Source organism: Bombus terrestris, chromosome 11 (genome assembly GCF_910591885.1).
Source record: "Bombus terrestris chromosome 11, iyBomTerr1.2, whole genome shotgun sequence".
Classification (NCBI taxonomy): Eukaryota; Metazoa; Arthropoda; class Insecta; order Hymenoptera; family Apidae; genus Bombus; species Bombus terrestris.
Genome location: NC_063279.1, coordinates 6555018 through 6582429, shown reverse-complemented (window position 1 = coordinate 6582429; position 27412 = coordinate 6555018). Strand labels below are relative to the sequence as shown.

The 27412-nt window shown below is 35.8% G+C and overlaps 4 protein-coding genes and 3 long non-coding RNA genes across 8 annotated transcripts; 4 read left to right on the top strand and 3 right to left on the bottom strand.

Moving 5' to 3' along the window:
• Positions 1-8: 8 nt before the first annotated feature.
• On the bottom strand, positions 9-3509 carry LOC110119725. 2 transcript variants are annotated; one of them, XR_002308219.2, is made up of 4 exons: positions 3372-3509; positions 1378-3099; positions 1221-1308; positions 9-871 (listed from the first exon to the last, which is right to left on the bottom strand). It is a non-coding gene; the product is annotated as an uncharacterized LOC110119725 (long non-coding RNA). The 2 variants fall into 2 exon arrangements; XR_007225629.1 differs by having other exon boundaries at positions 1378-3102; positions 3372-3476.
• Positions 2634-4453, top strand: LOC110119724 (SWI/SNF chromatin-remodeling complex subunit SNF5). Its single transcript, XM_020865654.2, has 2 exons — positions 2634-2770; positions 3392-4453. The coding sequence occupies exons 1-2, from the start codon at positions 2759-2761 to the stop codon at positions 4352-4354; spliced, it is 975 nt and encodes a 324-aa protein (XP_020721313.2). The 5' UTR covers positions 2634-2758; the 3' UTR covers positions 4355-4453.
• A 1154-nt stretch (positions 4454-5607) lies between these two features.
• Positions 5608-11599, top strand: LOC105666266. The gene is made up of 6 exons (XR_007225623.1): positions 5608-5803; positions 5878-6134; positions 6210-6351; positions 6893-7466; positions 7555-7565; positions 7891-11599. It is a non-coding gene; the product is annotated as an uncharacterized LOC105666266 (long non-coding RNA).
• Positions 11529-12843, bottom strand: LOC100648254 (cuticle protein 21-like). The gene is made up of 2 exons (XM_003399137.4): positions 12757-12843; positions 11529-12392 (listed from the first exon to the last, which is right to left on the bottom strand). The coding sequence occupies exons 1-2, from the start codon at positions 12766-12768 to the stop codon at positions 11637-11639; spliced, it is 768 nt and encodes a 255-aa protein (XP_003399185.1). The 5' UTR covers positions 12769-12843; the 3' UTR covers positions 11529-11636.
• A 5177-nt stretch (positions 12844-18020) lies between these two features.
• LOC105666267 (cuticle protein 21) lies at positions 18021-19793 on the top strand. The gene is made up of 2 exons (XM_012314069.3): positions 18021-18167; positions 19073-19793. The coding sequence occupies exons 1-2, from the start codon at positions 18156-18158 to the stop codon at positions 19730-19732; spliced, it is 672 nt and encodes a 223-aa protein (XP_012169459.1). The 5' UTR covers positions 18021-18155; the 3' UTR covers positions 19733-19793.
• A 1107-nt stretch (positions 19794-20900) lies between these two features.
• LOC100649186 (structural maintenance of chromosomes protein 6) lies at positions 20901-26983 on the bottom strand. The gene is made up of 19 exons (XM_012314070.3): positions 26583-26983; positions 26198-26390; positions 25973-26125; positions 25591-25835; positions 25407-25526; positions 25189-25319; positions 24557-24757; positions 24276-24472; positions 24022-24168; positions 23774-23958; positions 23381-23691; positions 23084-23303; positions 22834-23004; positions 22581-22768; positions 22351-22516; positions 21908-22021; positions 21633-21830; positions 21415-21548; positions 20901-21300 (listed from the first exon to the last, which is right to left on the bottom strand). Exons 1-19 carry the CDS (start codon positions 26688-26690, stop codon positions 21267-21269), a joined length of 3216 nt encoding a protein of 1071 aa, XP_012169460.2. The 5' UTR covers positions 26691-26983; the 3' UTR covers positions 20901-21266.
• On the top strand, positions 21541-23387 carry LOC125385896. Its single transcript, XR_007225632.1, has 3 exons — positions 21541-21667; positions 22185-22353; positions 23233-23387. It is a non-coding gene; the product is annotated as an uncharacterized LOC125385896 (long non-coding RNA).
• Positions 26984-27412: the final 429 nt, after the last annotated feature.

Below are 27412 nucleotides of genomic sequence, written 5' to 3'. Positions count from 1 at the left end.
ATCATTGCCATTCCCATCCTCATAATTATGTTTCTACGTTCTATAATTAGATGCATTTTAATTTAAACAAAAGTTAAAATTTGTGTTTTCTTTTTTCTAGATCGTACGGTTGCATCGATACCGATTAATAAATTATATTTCCATACGACTATTTAAGTAAATATTTTTGTGTGAAATATTGTAAATTAGAAAATCCTTGTTTTCTGAAATTATAAAATGGGTCTTTTACCTATTTCTTTTATTTGTTGTTTATTACTTAAATCTTTGCGGGCAAGTTAAAAACGATCATCAATTCTGAATTAAAGTGTTATCAATTTTTGAAGTACTGTAATTTCCTGATGACAGATTGTACAACTATTAGCGTGGGATTGTACAACTTCAGTTGGCGAAGTCTCTACTTTCTCAACTCTAAATTAATTTTTCTCGAAGACGCTTTTATACTTAGAAGCGGGGCGGGAAAATGAAAATCATTTTTCATTCCGAAAATTCTACAAATTCGAACAAGCCTGTGAAATTTAAGAAATTTTTTCGCTATTCGTTTCAGAACAGATTTAAAGGCAACGATTTCTTAATAGTCGATATACGATCTTTCGTCGACGTTCTATGGCACTTTGAATGAAAAGTGAAATAGCTCAAAGCATATATTTTTGCGACAAAAATCATCCTCACTTTTACGTCTTTTTTTCGAGTATAGAGGCATCTACGAGGAAATACAATTTAATGATCAGAAAATAGAAGTATCGCGTTTTAAAGTAAGTCCACGCAGATTGTTTTGTGATCTTCCTTTTTCTATGCTGTAGCACTTTAAAGATCGTATTACAGCGGAATAAAGTTATTCTTTCAACCAGAAACGAATGATTCTTTAATTTTCCTGTAAAATATATGTTACAGATAAAAGATATCATATTACAAGTGGACGATATATATATCGAAAATGAATGTAAATTATTTCGATTTATACGCGTGGTGCATAATAAATAAGGGATCTAACAATAAAGAACGAATCGACTACAAGCGGTTGTTGTGATCTTTTCATAATGTTTTTTTACGAAAGAAAGTTCGACGAATTATAGATTATCCATTGTCTCTTCGCACAGATAGCCTCTTTTTATACAGATTTAAGGAAGCATAGGAAAAATTTCTCTGAATATGATAAACGTTCTATCTTTATATTTTACGATAATTATACTATATACGTATCAGAATTAAAGAAGAATTACCGAAAGCATCTCGTGTATGTCAGCATATATGAATCATCTCTTCCTTCTATTCTTCGAATCGAACGAAAGGTTTCTTCGGCGTCCGATCCTGTAAGACTATGGACATTGAGCAAGGAAAGAAAAGACACAATAAGCGTATACTGATTGAATCCATTACCTTTCGTAATTTCGTCGAATAACCTCGAATGACTTTCTTCGATGTATCAGCATACAAATTATATGGCCGCTCACACTTCGTTTGCACTTAAAATTCGGCGATCGTGTGTCAAATTTAAAACGAATTCGATTGACACATGTTCCGACCACATTAATGTATTAATGTATTGGTGCTAGCTGTTATCATAGCGTTATCGATTCATTTTACCATAGAAAAGAAATCAATCGAATACTTGATTTGAATTAATCGAAGATAAACACGAACAAGGGTCATTTTTATCCTAAATTCTTCGGTTACTACCTAGTTAGCGCAAACAATATACACCGGCTGCAAAAATTATTTCCATATACGTTTCTTTCTCAATGAAATGTTTCCTCTTTTACTAGGTCATCTTCATTTCGTTCTCAGGGTATCAAATTTTTGTAGTCACGCCACAAAGTGCTGCTAAACGATTCGAGATTTAATATACTCAAGTCCAGTTAGTCGGTACGTAGATGCTACAACAAATACGACGATAGCCGGTACTTTTTCCCATTGCATACGTTAAGTATTTCTTTTTAATTTGAAATTTTACCAAAGATCGAATCACGAGGGACAGTTAGCATTCTTTCGACGCAAGTATTATCGCTGAAACCAGAACACGGTAAAAATGACCAACTCGTCATTCTTCGTAGAAATCTTCTAAATTTCGAATAGTGTATTTTCAGGAATCTCGATGATCTTTGTAAAATATACGGTTAAAGGTTTTTCTTTCCCTTTCAATCAACACATTTTCCACGTTCGTTTCGATTTCACTGATACAAGTCTCATACTTCACTGGTCTAGCGTTAAGAAACCCTTTTTTCTCTCTCGCGTGCAGGCTTGGCCAAAGGTGTCGCAGGCGCGACGTAAATGCTAATCGATAACGATCGCGCAATATCGTAAACTTTTGGAAGTGCGTACACCTTTCGTCAAGAGGGTTACAGCGGAGTTCACGGTTTACGTTCGCGGTTTCGTCGCACGACCTCGAAGTGGCTCTGTATCTTCGACATATTGGCATACAAGTCGCGTGTATACGCTGCGACGATATGAAGAAACATAAGCGCGCATACTCATCGACTCGTAGTTGTACGTATGGACATCGCAACATTTATGAGGAGGTCATCGGATGGTAAAAGAAACAGAGTAATAGGCAGCCCGAATAAAAGAAGGAGAGATTCAAGTGGGGGCGGTGTGTATGCGTGTGTAAAACGGGTGTGCACGATTCGTGTTTGGGTGCAAGGAATAGCTCGGGTTATTGTTGGCGGATGACACGAAAACACCGACAGTCATCACGCGTATAAAAGTACGACGAATCTTACCCCGAGGCATCAGTCTCCTGGCGATCCTCTTGCAAACAAACATGGCTGGAAAGGTAAGGAGATACACTAATCGCGACGATTAGTCCTGGCTAGTCTTATTGATCAAATAATATCGCTTAGAGTCACATAGAGTAACGCTTACCAATTTTTAACTCGTCCATGATAAATGCTATCGTTCCTCTTCTCTTATTATACATTTACATTATTATACGTCGAATATCGTCGCCTAAAGTCGTGAGTAATATTGTCCAATCGGTCTCTAAATAGATTTATTATGCCTTCTCCTCTATTGAACGTTTACATCTCTAGGTTTAGAATACGTTGCTCTGCTTCTTTTACCTCCACTTTGTTGATCGTCCAAGTTTCCAGTGTCAGCCATGTCCTTCTGGGAAAGATAGTCTGACGTTTCCTCAACAAGATAACGAAGTGCACGCTCGGCATGGGTCGAATGACGTATTATTGATAATGGTGTGCGTCTTACGGTTCTACAGTGGCAAACTGTTTATGTTCTGAATCATTGCTCTTCGATCAGAGGAATTTAATCGATATATTGATAATAGCTCGCACACCCTTATTAGTGATTTTTATGTCATCGAAAAAATACGATATATCTAATATTAATACGATAATTAGAATATCTAATATGATACTAACGTTTCTCTCTAAAATTCTAGCTCATCGTACTCTTAAGCGTGGTGGTTCTCTCCAAGGGAGCGGTGATCCCAGCGGTCCCAGCGGTGCCGGCACCCGTGGTAGCAGCGAAGCTCGAGGAACTAGACGCAGCGCCTCAATATAGTTTCGCGTACGACGTTCAAGATGCGGTGACCGGGGATTCCAAGGCCCAATACGAAACCAGAAACGGTGACTTGGTGCAGGGTAGCTACAGTTTGATCGAGGCAGACGGTACTCGACGCATCGTCGAGTATACGGCGGATCCGATAAACGGTTTTAACGCGGTGGTCAGCCGGGAACCAGCGACGGCTGTGGCCGCCATTGCCGCTCCACTGGTGCCGTATGCACCTTCCATCGCACCTTCCGCGGCAGTTGCACCTGTTTTGCCCGCAGCACCTGCACCAGCGCCAGCGATTCCATCCAGCGGTCCGGATTCCGATGTCGAGGTCGTCGAGGCTAGGTCCGGTCCTTTGGTCACAGCCGGAGCAACCTCTCGCGATGAACAGCTTCGACAACAACAGGAACAGCAGCTGCAACAGCTGAAAGAACTCGAAAGACAGCAACAGCAACAGCAACAGCAACAATTGCAACAGTTGCAACAGCTTCAGCAGCAATCCAGACTGCAACTGCAACAGCAGATCCAACAACGCCAACAGCAAAGGATACAGAAGGAACAGGGAAGCGAGCAAGAACAGGAACAGCAACAGCAACATCCACAGCAAAGACAACAACCCCAACAACAACAACCGCAAGGGGCACCCGTGAAAGCTCTTGCTACACCAGTACAGTTGGCAGCACAAGCTCCTCAAGCTGGTAGATTGGTCAGCCTGCCTGCGGCCAGAACTGTTACCAGCTACGCGACTTATCCTAATGCTTACGCATATACAGCCGCCTACTCGTCGCCATTAGCTTATGCCGCTCCTATCGGTGGTCTCACCTATGCTCCCGCCACCGCGCTCCTGTAAAGATTTTTCTTTTTTAATATTGTTTTGTTATTAAATCCCGCCTAATTGAACAAATCAACGAGTTAAAATAAATGCGTGTTTACAACGAATTAGACGAAATTGTCTGATTTGTGAGTTATTTAAATTCCTGAAGTCCTTGCGTTTGTATTACATTTGATATGGTTTCACGTATGTGACTTTATCGACATATAAATTATACTATAAAAGTTGTTAGGTAAAATACCATATCACTATATCGAGTATAACATACGAAGAATACAATTTTCAAAAAATTAGAAACTAAAATAGCTGAGAATGGGATACTCTGGAGAAAATTTGTTGGAAATTAAAATAGTATTTTTTACTCTACTATAACAAGAACACGGTGAAATTTGGGCTACATTTTGTTGTGACGAGCACACCACGGATCTATCGCATTCCATCAAGAAGCTACTAAGGAACAAGTTCCTCGTTTGCACACTTGGCGAATCAGCAATTCCGAGGGAGCACAAATTTACGATCTGTCGTATGAAGTAAGTCTTTGCTATTGAGTCATTTGCAATTTCTCTCGTTAACAAGGCGCCAGAAATAAAAAAACATCGTGAGTATTCATTCGATCGAACCTGCAAACCATTCATCCACAATAGAATCATATGTCTTCTTCGATAGCTCCACGGAATATTAACATCGTGGCTATTTTATGTAAAATGATAACGTTGTCCAGTACACGTGAAAATATTTTTATTCCGTGCAGCGTGGTGTCTCGTGGCGCGATCGTTGCACCGTGAGCAAAACGGGAAGATTTATTATTCAACAGGGTCTGGTTCTCTTTGTGGATTGCGTGGAGAAGCTCGTGACGGGGCCAGTGTCCTCGTAATCTCCGTAGCCCCGGTCACAGTCGATTACGTCGCCACGACCTACGTGACCGTGTGCGGGCGTAATAAGTAAAAGCGTTGCGAATAACGTCGATCAATGTCACAGGCGTACCTGCGCGAATCGATCACTCGTCACGTTCATCCGCGCGAACTTCGATTCATCGGGCTCGTTCACCGTTACGCAAGTTTCGGCGTTGCGACGCACCGTGTATTGTGTCTTTTACGCAAGAAAACCTCTACATTTGTATATAGGGTGGCTCACACTTTTCTTTTCCAAAGTTCAAACTTCGCCAGTATGCTTTAGAAAAATATAGAAAATGTCCAAAGTATAGTAATGATCGTAATATCTACTAGGTGGGTCAAATTTCCATTTAGTTGTACTAGTAAAGATATAAACATCTATAAACATTCACAGCTCGTCTAGAATATAAAAGTACACATTGTTCATGAAATATTCTGAATAAGCGTGAAAGCGTAAAGACGGTACTTCGTGTTCGAAAAAATCCTATAGCCTGTCAGTCGCGCACAGATTTGTGACGCTTCTTGAAGCAGTTAAGATATTGGCAAATGATAATCTCGTTAGGAAATTTAAAAAGTTGCTGTCTTATTTAAATTCTTGACGACATCGCCGCTATAGCTGTTATTTATCCCTTGTTTTTACCGTTGCAGATACGATCGTTCGTGTCGATATAATATATCGATAGATATGTTCCAAGTATCTTTAAATTTTCTGTCATATCGACGAAATAAATAAAAAGCGAACCAGAGTTACGAAAAATAGGTTACCTGGAGAAAGAAAGTAGAGAGATCCAAAACGAGGGACACCCTGTATATGTTCACTTGTACGATGGTGTACGACCTTCAACTACGTGACACGTAACAGGCTAGACGAATTGTGTTATGTCTCGTTGCGTTGCATTTTTATGGTATGTGGTCTAGACGACTTATTTGCAGGCTTTACTTTTGAGGTTATTTCAACATGGATAAATGATATTTTGTAGCTTGTCAACTGATTTATGAATGGCTGAGAATGCTGAGAAGATTTGTTTCAGATGTAATATGATGATGCTAATATAATGATAATGCCGAGTTTGAAGTAGTAACGAGACTTTGATGGAAAGAAAATTGGAGGTTATGTAACGGGTAATTAAGTATTCTTGTCAGATATAGCTATATATATTTCTTGCTTGTTTCAAATTCGCAAGATTATTTCCTCTTTATAAATATGTTAAGATATTAGTTTGACTAGCTATTTGAATGATAAATAAACATTAATGTATCTAAATTAACAATTATATCGTTGATTTATATAGATATATTATAGATTTTGCTAATTTGATACTGCTCTATTTGATTTAATAGAGAATATGAATAAGTAAGTGGAATGCATGTGGAGTAACGCAACATCTCTGCAAGTAGTATCGTCATGTATATGTCAGACGCATGCGGCATACAATATGCTTGAATCGATGTATCATACATATATGTATTTATTACCAAATTCGTGCATTAGAAACTCTGTATCTGTGAAATATGATGAAAATGTCATAAATTACCTAAACTTGTTATAATAGCGAAAAACTGTAATTGTATCAAACGCATGATAGTCTGACAAAGTAATGACTAATACTACTGCAGCTACGTCTAATTATACGTATAGAATTATTCGTATTAATACTTGCAGGAGAAAGGAAATTTGATTTCTGCTTGTAACAATATATCATTAAATTGGACGTATGACCTTTCCCGTGAAAATACGATTATTATATGAATAGATACAATTATTAAAAGGAGATTATCGTATAAGTTCCAATTACATATTTGCAGAAAAAAGAAATAATAAAAACGACGAAGACATTCGTACATGAATGATAAAGCTTTACAATTTCAACATCCAGCTGTTAGCGACAATTTTAATTATCTGTAAAAAGCGATGGTTACTGGATATTTACACCCAATTAACGTGTACACACGAACGTTTCGGATCTCATTTAAATTCTTATGTAATATTACGCAATATCCATATAATGCGTTTTCACTTTAAAATTGTATCACTTTCCTGAAATAACGAGTCTCGATTGTGTTCGCATACAAGGCAACGATCATTTTGACTGACTTGGTCTTAATGATAACGTAACAGGTTAAGAACGCATGAAATGAAAGGTAAATAAGGAGGTTCTAGATCCGAGAAAGAAAGAAAGTGTTTTTTATACGCAGGTGTGTAATATCTATAGCAGACACCTGTATCTTAAAATGAGGTAATTACCGAATGCAGAGATATCTTTCGAATGATTTATTTTCTACTACTGTTGTTTTTAAAAAAATTTAATTTTCTTTTTGTTTTAGTACAATTTAAGGTAATATAAATCACGTAAAATGTATATAATTTATACATTAATATTATATTTTTGATTTTTCGATCTACTTAATCATTTTTAATCTAAATTAATTAATAAGTATTGAAAACCTCGAGTTGACTAAAATATTATTGACAATCATAATGAGTGATCGTACGAGTAAATTTACGAGTTTTGAAACTACAGTAATTTATTACGTAGCATAATAAGTAAGAGAAAAAACGTGCCTGTCAAACTCTGCATTTATCGTGTAAACAGTTAAATTGCTATACCTATGCTAAAACCATACATTTAACCGATAATATCAAATGTTATTTATCACCAGGCATTGATCGTACTTAAAGAAATAAATTATTATTCTCGACGATATTATTGCAATGATGGTTGTTGAAAAATAAAATTATGAAATACTGGCAAAAATCAAAATGATAAGACAACAAAGAATGAGATCGTAAAGTATTGTGGAAACAGGTATATAAAACGAGAACAGAAAACGAAGAATAAAAATCATAAAATACGGTCCAAGGATAAAATTATCCAATATTAATAAACAATGAATTTATAAAAATGAGCCGAGGATAAAATCGTTCGATGTTTACGAAGAATAAAGTGAAATATAGGCGAAAGATAAAGTCGTCCGATATTGATGAATAAAATTCCGATACAACGAAGGATAAAACGATGAAAAGTTAATGGAAAACAACAGTTTATGTAAAATATTACCAAAGAATGGAATGTGATAAAAATGAGAAAATCACGAGGATCAGGGATAATGAGAGCAGACAGCCCTTGGCTGAGTACAATAGGGCTCAGGCAGTCTCGATCGTGTCGAATCGGTTACATACCTGTTCGTACTGTCCAACTTTCACCGAATAAGCCAGGGCTGCAGCCGCGGCCGTCAAAGTACCGCGCCCAATGTCACGACGTGGTCCCTCGTAATCGCGCCCCGTATTACGTGTCTTGCTACACAAGAAACCGGTTCACTTTTGCCGGACCGGTTACAGAAAGAATTCGACCAAATGGACAATGGATCGCCCGCGGGCGAAACCCGAATCCGTATCCTTTTATCGATTTTTCAATTAAACCGTGAAATTACATTATTAATATTTCTTATTTCATATTCATTCATAATATCGTATTTGAAGATTCTGCCTCGTAATATCCACAGTGGTCCGTGCGAGTATTTGGACATTTGTAGAAACTTTTCACGAATGTAATATTGTACGAAACATATTGTAACATTTTAAAATTTCACCAACACTAGAAATTAGATTATCATGATGACGTATTGATATTGTTTCAAGCAAATCGACCGAAGAGAACTTCTCACTGCAACCGGAGATCCTCGATGACTGAATGAACGCGTAATTCCGTTTGTGAGAATCGTTTGATGCTGCTGCGAGTTTCGCAATGAAAGATGTGGCCTGTCGTTTGAGCGAAATTTAAACACTTAATTTCTGAAAGTTCAAGGATAACATTAAGGTTCCGCAAGAGCGATATATAATAAGATCACTGGTCCCTCGGTGGTTTTTATTCCCGTGAATGTTTGATGATCAAGGTTCAGTAATGAATAATGGAGGACTAAAAAAGCTGACAGTTACGTTATAATCGTTTGAACGGAGAAGGATATTATGAAGTTTAAACCGAGTTTTATTAATTATCGCTAAGACATTCCAATCTATTCTGAATATTAATTTACTATTTCTAAAACAGAAGCTAAAAAATGCAACTAAATGAATTGCGACCGTGAGGAGGTACGGTCGAAAATATTTCTGAAAATATTTTTAAATAATCATAAATTACCATTACGATCAAATTAACATCGCAATTAAGATCGAAATTCCCAATGAATTTTCACTGCAAATAACAAATCTCTACGAATAATTCTATGTATATCTATGCTTTCCTCGAATCCGAATTCTACCGAATTCAGCGATTGTTTCGGCGCAATTCTTTCGATAGATTTATTCGTAGATAGATTTGTTTTGTAAAACGAATGTGAAAGCACGCGGTCCCGATACCTCATTGCGAGCAATCAATCGCCGATTGATAATCGAGTCACGTAAACAGTAGAAGCAACTGCAGGTGCTATCGTGACTGGGATATGCCTTTCTTCTATGGATTAAAAGGTTACAAGGCGTTTCTGCGGGCACGACAATGAAAAATGGATGCGACTATTACAAAAACCCGTGTCTCGTCGTTCTAATGTATTTTTCATTATTACGCAATAATTTAACCATTAGAAGCAATTAAACTACGTAATCGGTATCTCATTTAGTCAGCCGTACGCATAAATCGTCATATAGAACTATAATCACGTAACTCATTCAATTGCGAAACGATTTGTTACAGTCCATACTAACAAGCATATTAAACATTTGCTTTATGAGTTATCGCTAGCGTGACAATATTATTTTTTCGTAGAACTTGTAGGGTTCCCCAGAACTCTAACGTAACGTTATAACGAAGCAAATTAATGAAAAACATTTTATTAATTATCTCTTAAATTATTTCTCAAGTTATTCAGAAAAACTTTGTTAATTTTAAATCTTTATAGAACAGTTGTGCTTTTCTCTTTCTCCGTTCTCAAATAATTTTTCCCTTTTCTTTGTATACTTATAGCCAGCGTAGAATGTTTTCGAAAGGTTCGAGAACTCATTCGTCGCGCGTTCATCGCCGAAAAACTTTATCATTCTGGTTCACTTTTTATTACGCAATCATTCAAATCGAGGCCGGGAATTCAGACGCCTTTCTCCCTGGTAATGGATTCGCTTCGTGTGATCCAGATGAATTTCATATATGTACATGAACTATCGATTTTTCGTTATCGCGTAATTCTTCCCAGAAATAATTTAAAATTTACTTTTTCTTCCGAACTTCGCAATTTCGCATTAACATTTCACGCTGTTGCCCAGAAATTAATGCAGCAGACTTTTATATTGCTTGAGAGATTAAGAGATCGATGCTCTGCTCTGCTGCGGTGAAAGATCAAGAAGGAGGAAGTATGAAAGCAATTGTCAAAATAGAACACGTGTCGTGGCTTCAGCTAGTTTTCTCTAAACCAGTTTTCGCCACACCAGGATGGGCGTGGATCCCTCGCGAACGAGATCTGCAGAACAAAAGTAGATAGTACGTAGAAATTTGACGGTATTACGCGGTTTGTCTGACGTTCGCGAAACAGCACGAAAGTAGAGAAAGTGGGTCAGTCCTGGCGACCACCAGAAATAGCTCGATGATCGAGCAACGCGAAATTGAAACGCTACCCTGTACTCAAGGTTACGCGATCGCGTTACTCTTCATTCCATGGAGCACGCGTCTACTACTCTTCCATACAGAATAAACAGGATTCTACCGGAGGATACTAATCTAACTCTTTCTTGGTATCCTCATCGTTGCGTTACTCCATGTCGATGATAGCGTAATTATTAAAATATATACGTATGGATATACATACACATACATAAATACGTGTGTTAAATTATTAATTATCAAATTTCTAGTTGTTAAACGTCTAGTGATTCGGATTAGAGAAATCATAGGTATCTTCAATTATACGAGCCATTTGTCTTCCTACAGGTGGAAGTTCGAACAAACGGAATGCTACTGTAACGCAAAGTAAGTTGAGTAATAGGATATTCGACAAGACACAGCAGAGGACCAAATGAAAGAAGAAGATGAAAGAATTAGAAAGTTCTAAAATATAACGAATAACGCTACGATATTAGTCTACGTAACAATGAACAACGTTATAATACTACCGTATATTATACTATACTATACTACATTAATCATATACTGTAATTTTGTCAAACTAAAGTATACCGAATAATACACTTTAACCGAAATAGTCAAGTAATCGATAAGTAATACAGGAAGCAAGAAGAGAATGTAAACTTAGATAAATATAGCAAAGAAGGGAAGAGCGAAAAGAGGAAGGTGAGACAGAAATGCAAAAGACCAGAATACACTTGTAACGAGTTTAATCGGTCACAAACAAGTCTGCTAAAAAAATAAATAAAAAAGGTTCAGCCTGAGTCGACGAATTATCGTGGGCAAGACGCGACATGACGCTTAGAGGTAGTGAGACGCGTAGGTGAGGGCGGGTGCGGCTGCGATCTTGGCGAAGGGTGCTGGGTGCGCGGCGTATGCGATGGGTGCTGGGTGCGCAGAGTATGCGATGTGTGCTGGTTGCGCGGAGTATGCGATGGGGGCGGCGTGTGCGACGGCGACTGGAGCGGCATGAGCAACGGCCACTGGAGCGGCGACTTTGGCAACTGGGGCGGCGTAGGCGAGAGGAGCATGAGCGACTGGAGCAGATGCGGCGTAGGTCAAGGGAGCAGCGTGTGCGACTGCTACTGGTGCAGCGGGTGCGACGGCTACTGGAGCAGCATGAGCTACTGGAGCTGCGGCGACGGCTTTGACGGCCACTGCAGCGGCTTCTTTGCGGACTACAGCGTTGAATCCGTTGACTGGATCGGCGGTGTAGTCGACGGTGCGTTTGGTTCCGTCAGCTTCGATCAGGGAGTAGCTACCTTGGACAACGTCTCCGTCGCGGGTTTCCTGTTGGCTCTTGGCATCACCGGTCAGGGTGTCGTGCACGTCGTAGGCGTAGCTGTATTGAGGGTGGGGGTCGAAGTCGGCGTCGACGGTCTTGGCTACCACGGCCTTAGCTACGGGGGCGGCTACCACCGCCTTGGCTACAGGCGCAGCCGCATAGGCCAGAGGTGCGGAGTAAGCCAAAGGCGCAGCTGGTGCGTAGGCCAGAGGTGCTGCCTCTCGCAGGATTCCAGCGTTAGCGGCGGCCACAAAGGCGGCGAAGACGATGAACTGCAAGAACAAATACGACGATTAGATTGGAGATTTATGGCAGTAGATGTTTGTGGATGGCTTCTGGCTAAACGGATGGATAGTAATATTAATTGATATTTGAAGAGCAAATATAGGGATTAAAGAAGATTTACTTCTAGTAGCCCAAGTTTGTAATTTTAATATGATAGAGATCTTTCGAAGCAGATGTTTGTAATTGGTTCCTTGTTGAAAGGATATTTGATATTTGGATTAAGTTTGAGCAAATGCAATGATTAGATTGATCTCGTTATTAGTAGCAATAGTTTGTAGTTGATCGACATTGTGGTATGTCGTGTGAGTTATATTTATAACTCATATAGGGATATGTCGATCTTTTACAAACCTTGAAGGCCATTGTTGAGAAGATTTGGTTGGTTTGGATCGACTGAGCGACTGATGATGCCAAACGTTATTTCGGACTGCTTTATATACCTACCAACGATCGGCTTGCTACCATTTTACTCCCCACCAAATTGTTCAGGTTTTGCCGGACTTTCAAAGTTTGGTAGCAGATCGCATCAGACTTACCGCACTTGAACTTGGCCCGTACATGGGAGGAGCGCGAGTAAGGCACCATATGTTCACCCTCGATCATATTCTTTTTTATCTTGTTGTACATCGACTAGAAGTGAAAGAGCATTGGTATACCGGTTGCCAATGACCGATATCACTGGTAATGAAACTAACTTGTTCCACGATCAAATTTGTGTATCTCATACAGCTTCTTAATATATTTGTTTTACAAAGGCTCTCTTGCATATTTTTTTACAAATTTTGCTTGCTTCATAGAGATACTGGATTAATGTTGGCGAACATTTGTAATAATTTTTTTTTTCATTTTACGACGATTTTTCTGAAAGAAAAGATCTTATGCGTTATGTAATATCGTAAGTGGCCTTTGCAGTGAATAATCGGGGTCAGCTTTCCCGAATATCGTTGCGATACATTTTAAATTTATCGTGAAATATTTAACGTACGTTACAGATATTTAACATTTTAACTAGTTTCAATCGTATATGCGGTCGACAATTTAATTTGAAAAGACTGCGTCTGATTGAAAGATAACATGAATTAAAATTCCTTTTTTCAATATATTTCGTTCGATCCATTTTGTGCTTTCTCTGTTGCATATATAATTTTTTATACTATATTAATTCTTAATTACCTTAAAATTCTGCGATGCAGTTTCAGCTGCGTGCAACTAACGTGACTTATATTTCGACATTTATTTCGCATTCTTGTATATTCTCTCGTTTCCTCCGTTTTGTAACCAGCTGTGCGAAATTCCGCCTTTAGGAGACCTTGCCTGGTTCAACGATCTCTTTCAGAACATTTTTTGAATATAAATTAAGAGGAATACGCGAACAATCAGGCCAACATTACCCGGTAACTCGACAATTTAATCAGTCTCTGTTTCGATTTATAGTTAGAGACACAACTTGATGCATTATCGCGTGAATGAATTTCACGTGCCATAAAGCCATCCGTAGAAGCAAGCAGCCAATTTTACTCCGCCTTCTTCCACCTACTTATTCAAGCTTCGAAACTTCTACAGAGATTCAAATCGCACTACTTAATCGTTCCAATCTAAATACCATTTCAATTCCTTCTTAAACCGCAGATTTTTGTACATTTATTAAAAATATAAGGATGCACAGAATGCATCATGCAAAAATGTATAAAATATTCAAGGTAAATTACTCGTTGCAGTATCTAGCAGGCAGTTAAATAAATCGATGGAAAATTTGCTAGACAAAATATGTGTATAAATAAAATTAAATATACCGAAGAAAGGGAAAGAAATCTCGATCTATGTAACGTTCCAGTGAGAGTTAGATTTTCCGAATTAAGTTCTCAACGTCACCTACAACCAGCTACCAGTCTAATAATTTCTACTTCAATTTCGCGTCTTTTCGTCGCGTTCGTAAAAGTACGAAATTACATGAACAAAACCGCTCGTAACAAAGCTCGACCATCGTTAACATTGCGAGGAATGCTGCGCATTTCCGACGATCCGGCGACGCTCGTTGAAATTCAACGGTATCGGTCGCAAATCGATTTTCTAAATTTCTCCAAATTTCCATCGGAAATTTCGTATCGGGGTAAATGGGACCGTGAAAAAGCGAAAGAGAGAAGACAAGCGCACAGGACGAAAGGAGAAGGAAAAATACGAAATTCGGTTTGGTACCAGTTGGTCGCGAAACTTTCGAGCGACATACGTGTCAAGTTGACTGGTTGGATCCCGATCTACCTCGATCGTTGCGTCACATCTAACGTTACCGGGTGAACAGAAGTGGAGCACTTTCATAAAGAAAAAATAGGCGGGCCGAGGCAAATCGCGAAGCCCATTTCGATCGATCGAATTGCCCCGGGCCATCCGAACCGACCGATCCCAGTCCTCGTCCATAGTCGAAACCTCCGCCTTCGGCGGCTCTCGGCAAAAGTCTAGTCCGAAACGTCTAGCATCGTGTACTTCACGTGAAATCAATGTCACAACTCGAATTTAGGTCTTCCGCACTTGTCGCTCACTGGCCACTGGAATTTTAATGCCTCCACTATTTCTGCTCTTTTCGCGCCGAATTATTCATTCGCCTTGCTAATTGCGCGAATACCGGCAAATATCTGGCACGAAGTTAGGCCGTTGCGTAGTAATGTTGATTTATTAAGCTTTCTCAGAGCAATAACGAATACGTATATATCTTGGAACTGCATTTCTTAAAGTTGGAAATTATTTTTGGGGATATCGAGGTGAAAGGTTGGATACATACGGCCTCTTTTCGCGCTAAGAATGAATATTCTTTGATATTCTTAATAGTGGCGAGTTTCTTCTTTCGAAATGGAAAATAATTGTTTGGAATGTCGTATTTAATCGTACTGGTCGTGATGGTTCTAGGCAAGCTTATAAGTTAGAAATAAGTTTTACATATCCGCAAACGCATGTACTGGATGGACGATGAAATAAATAAATAAATAAATATAATACATATATATCCTTTTTAAAACATAGATGAATATTTTAAGCTTTCTTGTCTTAAAATAGTCAACTATTCTTTGGAAATTGTCTTGTCTTTTTAAGACAACGATCAATATTTCGATATTCTTGATGGTATTGCATTTCTTCGTTTGAAACAGAGACAGTTAGAAGTATTAGAATCTTGCAGAGAAAGGAAAATTCATCTTTTATATTTCTAAATAACATTTACTCGTTTTCTTCCTTTAGTTGGTTCATTGTCGTAATCGGCCTTCTCCTAAACAAGGAATTAGTTTTCGAAACAACGAGAATATTGCAACTTCCACAACAAGACTAAAACACAATTGCTACATCCTTTCGTATTTTTCATAGCTTTATCGTTCGGTTTTTCCGATAAAAAATAATTTTCTGCCGCAGCTGTTGAACTAGTTGATTCTTCTAAAGACCAATGAATGTTTTAATTTCCTTATTCCCATAAAAAAAGAACCGTCCTTTACAGGCTTGTCGTTTATGCGAAACGCAAACTCCGATTAAGACGTATCCTGAATTGTCTTTTGCCGCGTAGGTCTTTGCGCGTCTAGACGAAAAAAGAAATGGACATAAAGAGACGAAAGGCGCTACCAGTTTAGCTATCCAAAGAAGATCGACAAAAACAGCATCGCTCTAATAAGTTGACATAATAAAAATTTCTCTGTATACCCATTAATCGTGCAAAATCCGATCAGTCTTACGTCATCGGTTTCTTACGTCACCGGTGCGCAACCTCGTCCTCTTCTTATTTTTTCATACCATGAAAAAACCAGTTGATTCCACCAATTATGGAAGAACTCAAGGTTGTAGAATACAATTCTTTCGCACCACTGACCTATAGTAAATCAAACGTTAAATAATTTGTCCATTTTAATTACTTATTTATTGTTCTCGCGGAACGTGCATTTTCGCTGTTTCCACCATATGAAACTCGAGGAGTATCGTCCAATTGACACGACTTCCACGCGCGTTAACAAAACTATTCCAATGAATTTATCATGATATTTTACTTTACTGGCAGAATATTTCCAACAACTGTACGGTGTATACCGTTGACGTTATCGTTTCGCAAGATGCTTCGCGAGTTACGATCCTTCGTATCTATCGTATGTTACACATGCGCACGTGTAGTAATGGATTAATTAGAAAGTACGGTAATTATAATATATTTTGGAGGAGCTTGAACGTAGATTAACGAGACGGATGGATAATGATGAATGTTGGATAAATGGATAGCAATATCCTAAATGTAGCAGCTTGAATATCGAGTTGTTTTCGACGAATGGAAAGAAGAGTACTGCGAGATGTGTATTATATTTCAGTCCAAGTAGAAATCTATTGGAAATGTTTTCATTCGAAGATACGCGAAGGAAAGTGAAGTTTGAAAAGGATGGTATTAAAAAGAAAGGTATAAATTTCGCATTAAATGTTTCTATGTACATCTAGATGAATTTAATTGCAATTTAACGTTGTAATTGATTCGCGTAATCGTATACTGTTAAAGAGTACTGACACCTAAATGAATATATTATTTATCGTGATGGGGGCATTGCATGTGAGATTCTTCGAATTCAATGGAAAAAATTAACTGTTATTACGTCAAGTATGAACGGTAATTCAACGTGCACCTTTACCTCATCACTGTCACTTTCCTCAATACGGTACTATACGATGTATCGATAGCACGTAAGATCCACGGAATATCTCCATTTTGATATTTATAGATATAAAAAAGAATGGAATAAAATATTAATAAAGATCCGAAAGAAAGAGAGAGAATTTTTACACTTGTACATAGTATATGATTAATTAATTGAACAATTTTTTAATTTGCGAACATCGGTATAATTAATTCCGAAATCGTGCGTGCAATTTTAATTTTAAATGACACACATTGATATCACGTACACGGTTCTATATAGCTGCAATTGATGTTAGTTAAACAGCCCATCGATTATTTACTCCTCCATAAAGTCTCTGCATTTCGATTAAATAAATATGAATATAAAATAAAATCGTTATTCACGATGTCCAGCTTTATTTTAATCATATACTTTAATCATATATTTTAATCATATCAAGTATAAATAAATTATACAAGGGATACGCATAATTTTATATCGTAGTTTATATCAAACGTAAGATAATTCCACACACGTAAACATCATGTTTTCTAAACGTCGAAACGTTAGAAAATACTTTTGCAATTTACGAATGTACATATGTTATATCAAATATCAAACTTCTGCTATTTTTTATATCATAAAATACAAACGTTTAAACACTCGAAGAGTTAACTCGCGTGTTAAATTAAATATAAAGAAAAAAGAAACCTTACGAACATGGAAATATACCATAAGAATAAATTACGCGTTTTAAGCATAATCGACAATGCAGAAAAAGTACAGGGAAGGAAACTGATAGCGTGTTTCCCTCAAAGAGAAGCCCAAGGAAGGATTAAGTAACTCGTGGCAAGGACGTGGCCTAGTCGACGGAGACGGTGTTCACGATGGTCCAACGGCTATCGTTGTTGATCGAATTGTTCGTGTTGGGCGTGGTCCGATTTCTTGCTCAATTTTGCGGCCGCAAATCGGGTGGCCGTCGAAGGTACCGTCACCCAGTTACGTCAGCGTGCCCGTGGGTCCTGGTCGCGCGGTATAAAAGCCGAAAACCACCCGTCTGTGGTATCATTCGCATCACAGACAGACAGATCAAGAGATCTTCCAATCAAGCGAGCTACAATGGCCTTCAAGGTATTACGAACTCAGGAATAATCGTAACTTGATTAAAGGGCGCTTTTCATTCATCACGTATAATTCAATAACGAAATTTCGTATATTTATTTCATACTTAAATTCAGACTTTCCTTTCAACGAACGATATAGAGTATTTTTATTTTTATTCGTATTTTTCATCTTAAAATGTGTTTAAATTTACCTTTCTCCTAACTAACGATATATATATATTTGGCCTTTCTTTTTTCATTCTGTTAAATGAGTAAAAGTGTTCTTAGTCTTATCCAACGCATTTTTAACTAACACTTTTTATTCTGCGCTCGGTTGAAAGTGGAACGCACGTCTCCATTCCTAATTTCGATAACCCTCCGCGTACAGAATACTCGGTAACGCGTCGCTTTCATCAGTCGTCCGAGAATCTCAAAAACTAAACAACATCTGCTTTAATCTATCCAAAACAATTTCTATGATCTGTAATTAAAACTATTTACTTATACAATGCAAATTAGTAACGAAACGCAAGAAATTTATTTACTATTTATTAGCTCTGCTAATTTCATAACAACAGCTAACTAAATATTTCGTCAATAGAAAATCACCTACGAAAAATTTCTGTCTAATCGTCATGTCTGTTTTTACAATTCGTCCAAATCCTTTCGTCACAATTCTTTCAGCAAGAAACCAATTACAAACATCTACTTCGATAGATCTCTATCTAATCGTATCTCATCATATAGACAGACTACTGCAGTCCAACCAAAAGCCAGTTGCAAACTTGTACTACCAGTAGAAAATCCTATTTAATTCCTATATTTGCTCTTCAAATATCAATTAATATTACTATCCATCCGTTTAGCCAGAAACCATCCACAAACATCTACTGCCATAAATCTCCAATCTAATCGTCGTATTTGTTCTTGCAGTTCATCGTCTTCGCCGCCTTTGTGGCCGCCGCTAACGCTGGAATCCTGCGAGAGGCAGCACCTCTGGCCTACGCACCAGCAGCGCCACTGGCTTACTCCGCACCTCTGGCCTATGCGGCTGCGCCTGTAGCCAAGGCGGTGGTAGCCGCCCCCGTAGCTAAGGCCGTGGTAGCCAAGACCGTCGACGCCGACTTCGACCCCCACCCTCAATACAGCTACGCCTATGACGTGCACGACAGCCTGACCGGTGATGCCAAGAGCCAACAGGAAACCCGCGACGGAGACGTTGTCCAGGGTAGCTACTCCCTGATCGAAGCTGACGGAACCAGACGCACCGTCGACTACACCGCCGATCCAGTCAACGGATTCAACGCTGTAGTCCGCAAAGAAGCTGCCGCCGCCCCTATCGTCGCTGCTGCCCCAGTAGCTAAAATTGCTGCCGCTCCAGTTGCCAAAATCGCCGCTGCTCCAGTCGCCTACGCCGCTCCCGTTGCCAAGATCGCCGCTGCTCCAGTCGCCTACGCCGCTCCAGTCGCCAAATTGGCCGCCGCTCCAGTCGCATACGCCGCCCCCGCTCCAGTCGCCTACGCCGCTCCCGTTGCCAAATACGCCGCCGCTCCTCTCGCATACGCCGCCCCCGCTCATGCTTTCATCCACTGAATCCGATCTATTGTTTAGGAATTATGTTTGTCGAATAAATACGGTTTTTTTTTAGCAAGTATACGAAACGTACTGTACACTGTTACCTTTTTACTTTACTACCCGTACCATTGAACATATTTTTAAGTTTGTGTTTGAATTTGGTGTTTGTTTCTCTTTTGTGCATCGTTTAGATGTGCAAAAAGGTAAATATATACGTACGTTGTATAATGGATATCTCTTGGTGGTGCTGCACAACGGAAAGAATGGAAAATCATGTTTGCTAATTTAGTTAAAGGCATTTGATTGTCGTTGGTATATAATTATTCGAATATATTCAATGGTTGACTAAAATTCCTTTTAGGGCACATTGGAGTTGCAACTGCTTTTATTATTATTAATTATTAGTTTTTTTTTTTATTATTGATAGAAATTTCATGTGCCCCAAAAAGATGTTCAACTTAGTCTTTTAAAAATGATACTCTCGTTTCATAGCTCTTTGTTTAAATTTATTTTTAATTTACAACACCGAGGAAATTTAAGCGAAGATGTCGCATACTCGCAAATTTATTTGCTTGTCGCAAATCACATAACTGCATATTGGAAATATAAAAGGACACGAACGTATTAGAGTTCGTAAAAGATAAGTATTGCATCATGCCAAAGTATTACAGGAGATAGGATAGTATTGGAAAGGTATGTGATTAATTAAAAAAATCTCGTGCTCATATTTTCAATCGTTATTGTTCATTAAGGTGGCTGGCTTTCATTAAAAATTCACGGACAGACATCGGTCTCCGACACTTTCTCTGCCAGTGCCAATGTTGCTGATTACACAATACAACCACGCCTCATACGCATCGTTCGTGTGTAATGCACGTAATGTGAGCCATTGCGTTAATCGGGAACTACAGGCAAACCAGATTCATGCAATGGTGCAAACCTTGATCCACTTACGATCCGACATACGTATGTACTCCCTTTCGTGACCACCTTTATGATTTCATTGACCACATTTATAATTGATCTTGAGATGGTATTCAATTGATCGCTCATAGAGAAAGTGTACACAAATTACACGATTTCATGATATTATCGAATAATTAAGATAACAAAGTGTCTTTCATTTTAGCAAAAATATGATATAAGAAAAAATAGATTGATTCGTATTTTATAAAATGAGACGTAATCTGCTTTATAAATGAATTTTATTTAACAAAACTATAATTACAGATATATTATTTTTACGTACAAAAATATATCTTGCACAATCTACGTACTTGCGTGCACTTATTTGATAAAACGTCCTTAAATTAAGACAAAAATAATGTATTTTATCTTTCTGTTAATTGACTGAAAGTTTTCATAGTATACTTTCTTAACTCTAATAACATTTAACTTTAATACATATAAATCACATTTTTACTTTCCCTCAATCTAATTATTAGGTATTTTGTCTTTTAACCACTATAAATTATATTAATGGATCTCATATAGAACTCAAAAATGGTGAAAAAATATATTAAGAAAAAATATTTATCTTGTATTGTACTTTTCACTCTTGTGACCCTCTTTCTGGCGGAGCTAGCCTGAAAATTAAAATATAATATACAAAAGTTATCTTCTTTATCCGTATATATCCTAGGAGTATACATTTATTTTAAATTTAAATTATATTAGTTACAGATTTTGAAAAAACTTACTTATGTATAGTTACATAATCTTCTGCAAGAACATTAGATGTGTCTAAAGGTGTCAGAAATGTGAATTGACTCTGTGGATGCATTTTAGTATGATCCAAAAGAATATCCATTATAATTCGGCGATTTACCTTATCCTGGTTAAAATAATGATTAATGAGTGTAATATAGAGAATTATATACAGATTAAGGAATTATAATATCCACAAAATTATATATACCATGAAGACATCAAATTCATCAAGGAAATAAAAAGGTAAACCGGTACATTCCCAAAGTGCTAGAATGAAAGCAACAGTGGAATATGATCTTTCACCACCTGACAATGATCTTGCATCGTTAATTGATTTGTTACTATCGTTTGACGAGTGTACTTCAAGTTCAAGTATTTTTCGTGCGTGGTCAATATTTACAGTACCCTGGCGAGAATAATTGAATTAAAAAAATAACATTATTTGTTTCTTCTCTTCTAACTAAAAAAAATCACTATACGTACGTTTTTATTTCGTAAAGCAAGGATATTTGAAAATGAATTCTGAATTTTTTTACCGTATGTATGTTTCATGTCAATAAACAACTTCTTTCGAGATTCCAATCGTTTTGTATGATCCTATAAAAAATATATAAATATAAATAAATACATTAATAAACAGTTAAATAACTTTATGTATAAAACTTCATAATGTGTATGGTCACTCAGATATTAGTATTAGTTTGTCCCTAACATTAAACGTAGCAGACAATAAACTAAGGAAACGTTTCAACTCTAACAGAGGATGCTGGAAACAATGACTCGAAATCGAAAGAACCTAAATTCTGGTAAAGAGATACTATTAGTCATAAAAAAATTGTAATTGTCAGAGTTTCTTGGGAAATAACATCGTACAAAATGTGCAAGTTTATAAATTCTGGCTAGATTTATGACATGGAATAACGTACTTGGTAATTTTTTTCAATTTTAGAGATCAAATGTATATCTTTCCCACATTTTGCTTCCTTTTCCTTTAATTCTTTACGTAATTCTTCGATAGTACCAAACATTCGTTCTATTTCAAGAATTTTATGTTTTACATCTTTGGATAATCTTTCAAGTTCGTTAATCGATCTGAAAAATATTAAGTTTTGTTTAATGTTATACGTCTTTAAATGTTCGTATTCATTTTAGTAACCTTATTGTGTCTATTCTATCGCATCGATTTGTAGCATCCGTCACTGCTTTTTCTGTACACCTTCGCTGTTGTTCAAATTCTACTGTTGCCTGCTGTAAGACTTGATGTGCTACCTGCAATTTCTTTGCAGCATGACGAGTTTGTGCATGCAATGCTTCCTTTTCGTCTTGTAATTCTTTTATATTTTCCTACATACAAAATTATATGTATTAATATAAAAAGAATAAAAATAAATCTTATAATTTTTATGTACCTTTAAAGGATTAATTTTTGAATTTAGATTTTGCCTTAATTCTCTGTGATGCTTAACTTCTTCCTCTAAAGATTCAACTGCTTTTTGAAGTTGGAGAATGCCAGCATTTAAATCTGATTCTTCAAATTTTCCTTGATGTAATTTCTTTTCTAACTCACTCAATTCGTTTTTCTGTGTAAAATAAAATAAAAATTTTTATAACATTCAAATACTCTTGGCTAAATAATATTTATATTTAAATATAACTTACAAAGACAGTCACAGATATAGTTTCATAAGCTTCAATCTTATCCTTTAGATCATTAATTGATGCTTTATATTGATTTCGAATGGCATGAAGCTTTGTTACTTCTGTTCTAACGCCACCTAACTCAGTGCTTATACGTTTTTCTTTTTCAGAAATTGTTTTATACGATGCTATGGCACTATCTTTTTCATTATCTATAATACGAACTTCTTCTTCCAATGCACTAATCATAAAAAGGAATTTTATGACATTTAAAGTAAAAATAAACAGGTACAACAATAAACGGAAGAAAGTTCATACTTAATGGTATCTGTAATAGAAACCTGAAGAAATCTAGCTTTCAAACTGCGTGGTCCACCATAACTTCTGTACTGTGGATCTGGGTAAAATGTATCACCCCGTTGGGTAAACGCTCTTTTACAGTTTTGTGGAACTTTGGAAGCCTTAGACATAATTTCAGCTGCTTCTTTGCTAGATGGAATTAACAGAATACATTCAACTTCACGCTGGTCGATTAAACAATTAGCAACCACCGGATCTGATATATCCATTGCATCCAAAAGATTGGGATAATGTGAAGATTTGGTACAATGTGCATGGACATCATGAATCTAAAAACGTATATATGTATATAAGTTTACATGATGTACTATACAGTATATTGCAGTATACATTATGAATTAATTTTCTTACAGTATTATAAAATTTACTACATATAATTTGTGGAGTTCTTTCATTCAAATAAATTTCTTTCATAATTGTATTTAATACTTTGGCATCACGACTGTTATCTACACAAAACGTACTAAAAGTACTTGCTCCTAAAAAATGTTCAACAGCAGGAGCCCATGCTGAATCTTTCATTTTTATGTATGCCCCTAAATATAAACAAAAACATATAATAAATCGAACACAATGATTCACTTTCATCATTATCTTACCAAGTGGACCTCGTGGTTTTTCCTTAAAATGTCCATTACTATATTCTTCTTCGATTCTTCTTAAAAGACGTGGTACATTTCGCCCAAAAACAGTTAATGTATTATCAGAATATTTTTTCCTTGCATTTATATCCAACTTAATTTTTTCTGGAACAAAATGAAGCTATTATTCAATTTTATACTCTATAATGTAATATAAGTTAAATATATATAGTGAGTGAAAGCAATTAATCAACAAATAATATAACATTTACCTATACGTTTTTCACAATTATTGATTTCAATTCTTGAAGTTTGAATTTCTTTCAAAAGACGCATCTTATCAGTTTCTAAATGCATTTGATAAGTTTGCTTAGTTCGTAATAATGCTTCGGTCTCATCTAATTTTTGTTCCAAATCAGCTAATTGTTGTTTCATTTGGTTTCTTTCACTTTGTTCTGCATTATCAGCACTAGAAATAAAAGAAATAAAAGTTTATATGTAATAGTGTTATATAAAACTGGTATTGTACAAATACAAAAAAATCATATCAAACCTTTCTAATCTATGTATTTCTTTGCGAAGTGTACTAATATCATCTTCCAATCTTTTAACTTTACTTTGGACAGAACGCCACTCACGTATTTTAGTTGAATGCTCATTTTTTTTAATGCTATATTCTTGTCTCACTTTATTATATGTTTCAGAATTATTATTAACTTCCTTTTCTGCAGACTCAATTTCTCCTTCCAATTCCCTGCGAATAAAAGATAATATAATAGTACATATTACATATCAATGTGTTATCTACAATGGGAAATAAATCAGACTGGAAATGGGAGTCTACTCTATTGCATTATAATATAATTAGGACGAAAATGATAAGAAATATTGTAATCAATATTATGTCATTAAGGAAATGAATGTAACTTTAAAATTTCGAATACAGCATATTGTGATCTCCTCGATAGTGTGAAATTTTAATAAATAAAATTTGTTCATGCTATTAAAAATTACAGAAATATTTCAGATGAATAAAGTAATCATAACTAACTAGTAAATATATATATATATATATAATAATAAATATATATATATATATATATATATATATATATATATATAATAGTAAATATACATATATAATAGTAAATATACATATATATTATATATATTAATAATTCATACTGAATTCTTTTATTTATTTCTTCATCTTTTGATTTTGCAGATGATCCTGTATCCTGAAGCTGTTTAAAATTATCTTCACATTTTTTTAGAACATGCTCAAATTTTCCTAACTTTCTTTCTTCTGCTATAGCCTATGTAACAAAATACATACTTCATGTCCATTTATTAAGAAATAATGTTACTTTATAAAATTTTTGTATATTAAATATAATACTTACAACTGCCCAAACTAACTCCTTCTCAAGTTCAACTACTTCATCGCGAAATTTATCAATTTCTTCTGCTCTTTCTATGCTTTTTTTAAGTTCTTCTACCTCTTTCCTAGCATCTGCTAAAATCTATACAACATTTTCATTATATACATGAAATGATTTATATCTTAAAAACATAATGAAAACATACTTTATTATACTGTTTCAACTTTTCATATTCTTGTTCACATGTCAATTCAGCTTCTCTATAATTGTTACCAATTACATTTAGTAATGTTGCTTTCATAAAGAGGTCATACTTTTCTTCTGGTTTGGATGATACTAGAAATGTTCTAGATATATCTTGATTTAATATAGAAATAGGATTATCTATTTGAATATTCATTGCCCGTAATATATTGGCCAATTCATTTTGTTTTGTCGAAACCACTTCGCCTATAAATAACAATTCACAGAAGATTTATTTTAAATAAATTTAAATATGAATAATATTTAAATTAATTATACATAATGCTTTCATAAATGACACTATCTTATATAAACATAAATATAAATGTAATGATTTTAATAACCTTTCCAATTCTTTATCTTATAAGATGATGTAGTTCCAATACTTCGGAAAACTGTTATTGAATCACCATAAATATCAGGTTTATATGCCATAGACCCATTATTAAATAAACTTACTTCAATAGTAGCTGAATTTTTGCCTTTCTTTATAAAATCTAAACAGAGAAGAAGCATGCTATAAAAATAAAAAATTATAAAAAATATTATTCTGTATAATATGTTTATACTTTTTACAGATGCTCCACGACTAGTAATATTTGCCCTAGCACCAAGTCCAACTGTTAAAGCTGTTAATATTGCACTTTTTCCACTTCCATTACGACCAATAATAAAATTTACATTTGGATTTAATGTTACTTCCAAGGCATCGTGACACATGAAATTTCGTATTAGAATTTTTTTTATTTTACCTGCTTTAGACTGTAAGACAACACATAGGTATAAAAAACATGCAGGTAAAATATAGGTTTGTTGTATGTATGATTTATATATATTATTATATATGACATATTATTTATATTAATATTAACGTGCTAAAAGAGCTTAATAACATTCGAAATAAAACATTGCCATCAATTTTTCCTTACTATAACATTAACTCTAACCACTTACCTCTTCTGTAAATTGAGAAGCATTTTCTTTCACTTTCGAAAATTTTGATCGATATTCTTTTGATTCTACAGATTTCCTTTTCCGTCTATTATTCGTATCACTTTCCATGGTTTCAAAAATGTTTATGATCTTAAGATGTACGTATAGATTCTGTATTCATTCAAATAGCCGTGCAATATCTAATTTTATAAACATCATCTTTCTGATGAACGCTTATCGATCTTAATACAAAGTCATCATCGAAATATAATGTTTTCTAACGAATCAAAGTATAAGAAATTCTTCTGTCATAATTGAACCGTTTCAATAATGTATTTTCTGAAACACAAAAGCGTCCCAGTGTCTCAGCGTACACCCAAACCTTTCCCGCCAGAAAGAACTCTACTACTCCGATTCAACTTTCATTGTCATTATATACAACATACGTAGTATCCACTACATTGTACTTTTTCTTTGAGGCAACCAATAGAAACGTTACATTGTGAAAACGAAGCTTGTTATCCAATGGCGGGAACACTTTTAAAAGATTCAAATTAATTATATGAATTTTACTAATTTAATTAATAATTAATAATATTAGTCAATAATAATAAAAACAAATCAAATATAATGTTTTCTTAAATAAATTGATTTATTAACTGTTCCCTTTCCGCGTTTTTCTTATCGTCTTTGGATTTCCTTTTACTTACTTTAACTTTCTCGTCTTATTGTAAGTCTAATAATTCCTCACAGCTGATCGTTGCATTAAAATAGTCACTAATAAGCTGATTCGCTGCTTCTATATCATCTATGATCTTTTCTAGACTTTTTACCTAACCTCTTAATTGTAT

What these genes read in the sequence shown, in the direction of transcription:
- LOC100649186 (XM_012314070.3), bottom strand. Translation starts at nt 26,690, where the DNA reads ATGGAAAGTGATACGAATAATAGACGGAAAAGGAAATCTGTAGAATCA. An exon ending in AGGAGTTAGTTTGGGCAGTT is followed by an intron (nt 25,320 to 25,406) that starts GTAAGTATTATA and finishes TTTGTTACATAG; the next exon opens with GCTATAGCAGAAGAAAGAAA. An exon ending in TTGCTTTACGAAATAAAAAC is followed by an intron (nt 21,831 to 21,907) that starts GTACGTATAGTG and finishes TATTCTCGCCAG; the next exon opens with GGTACTGTAAATATTGACCA.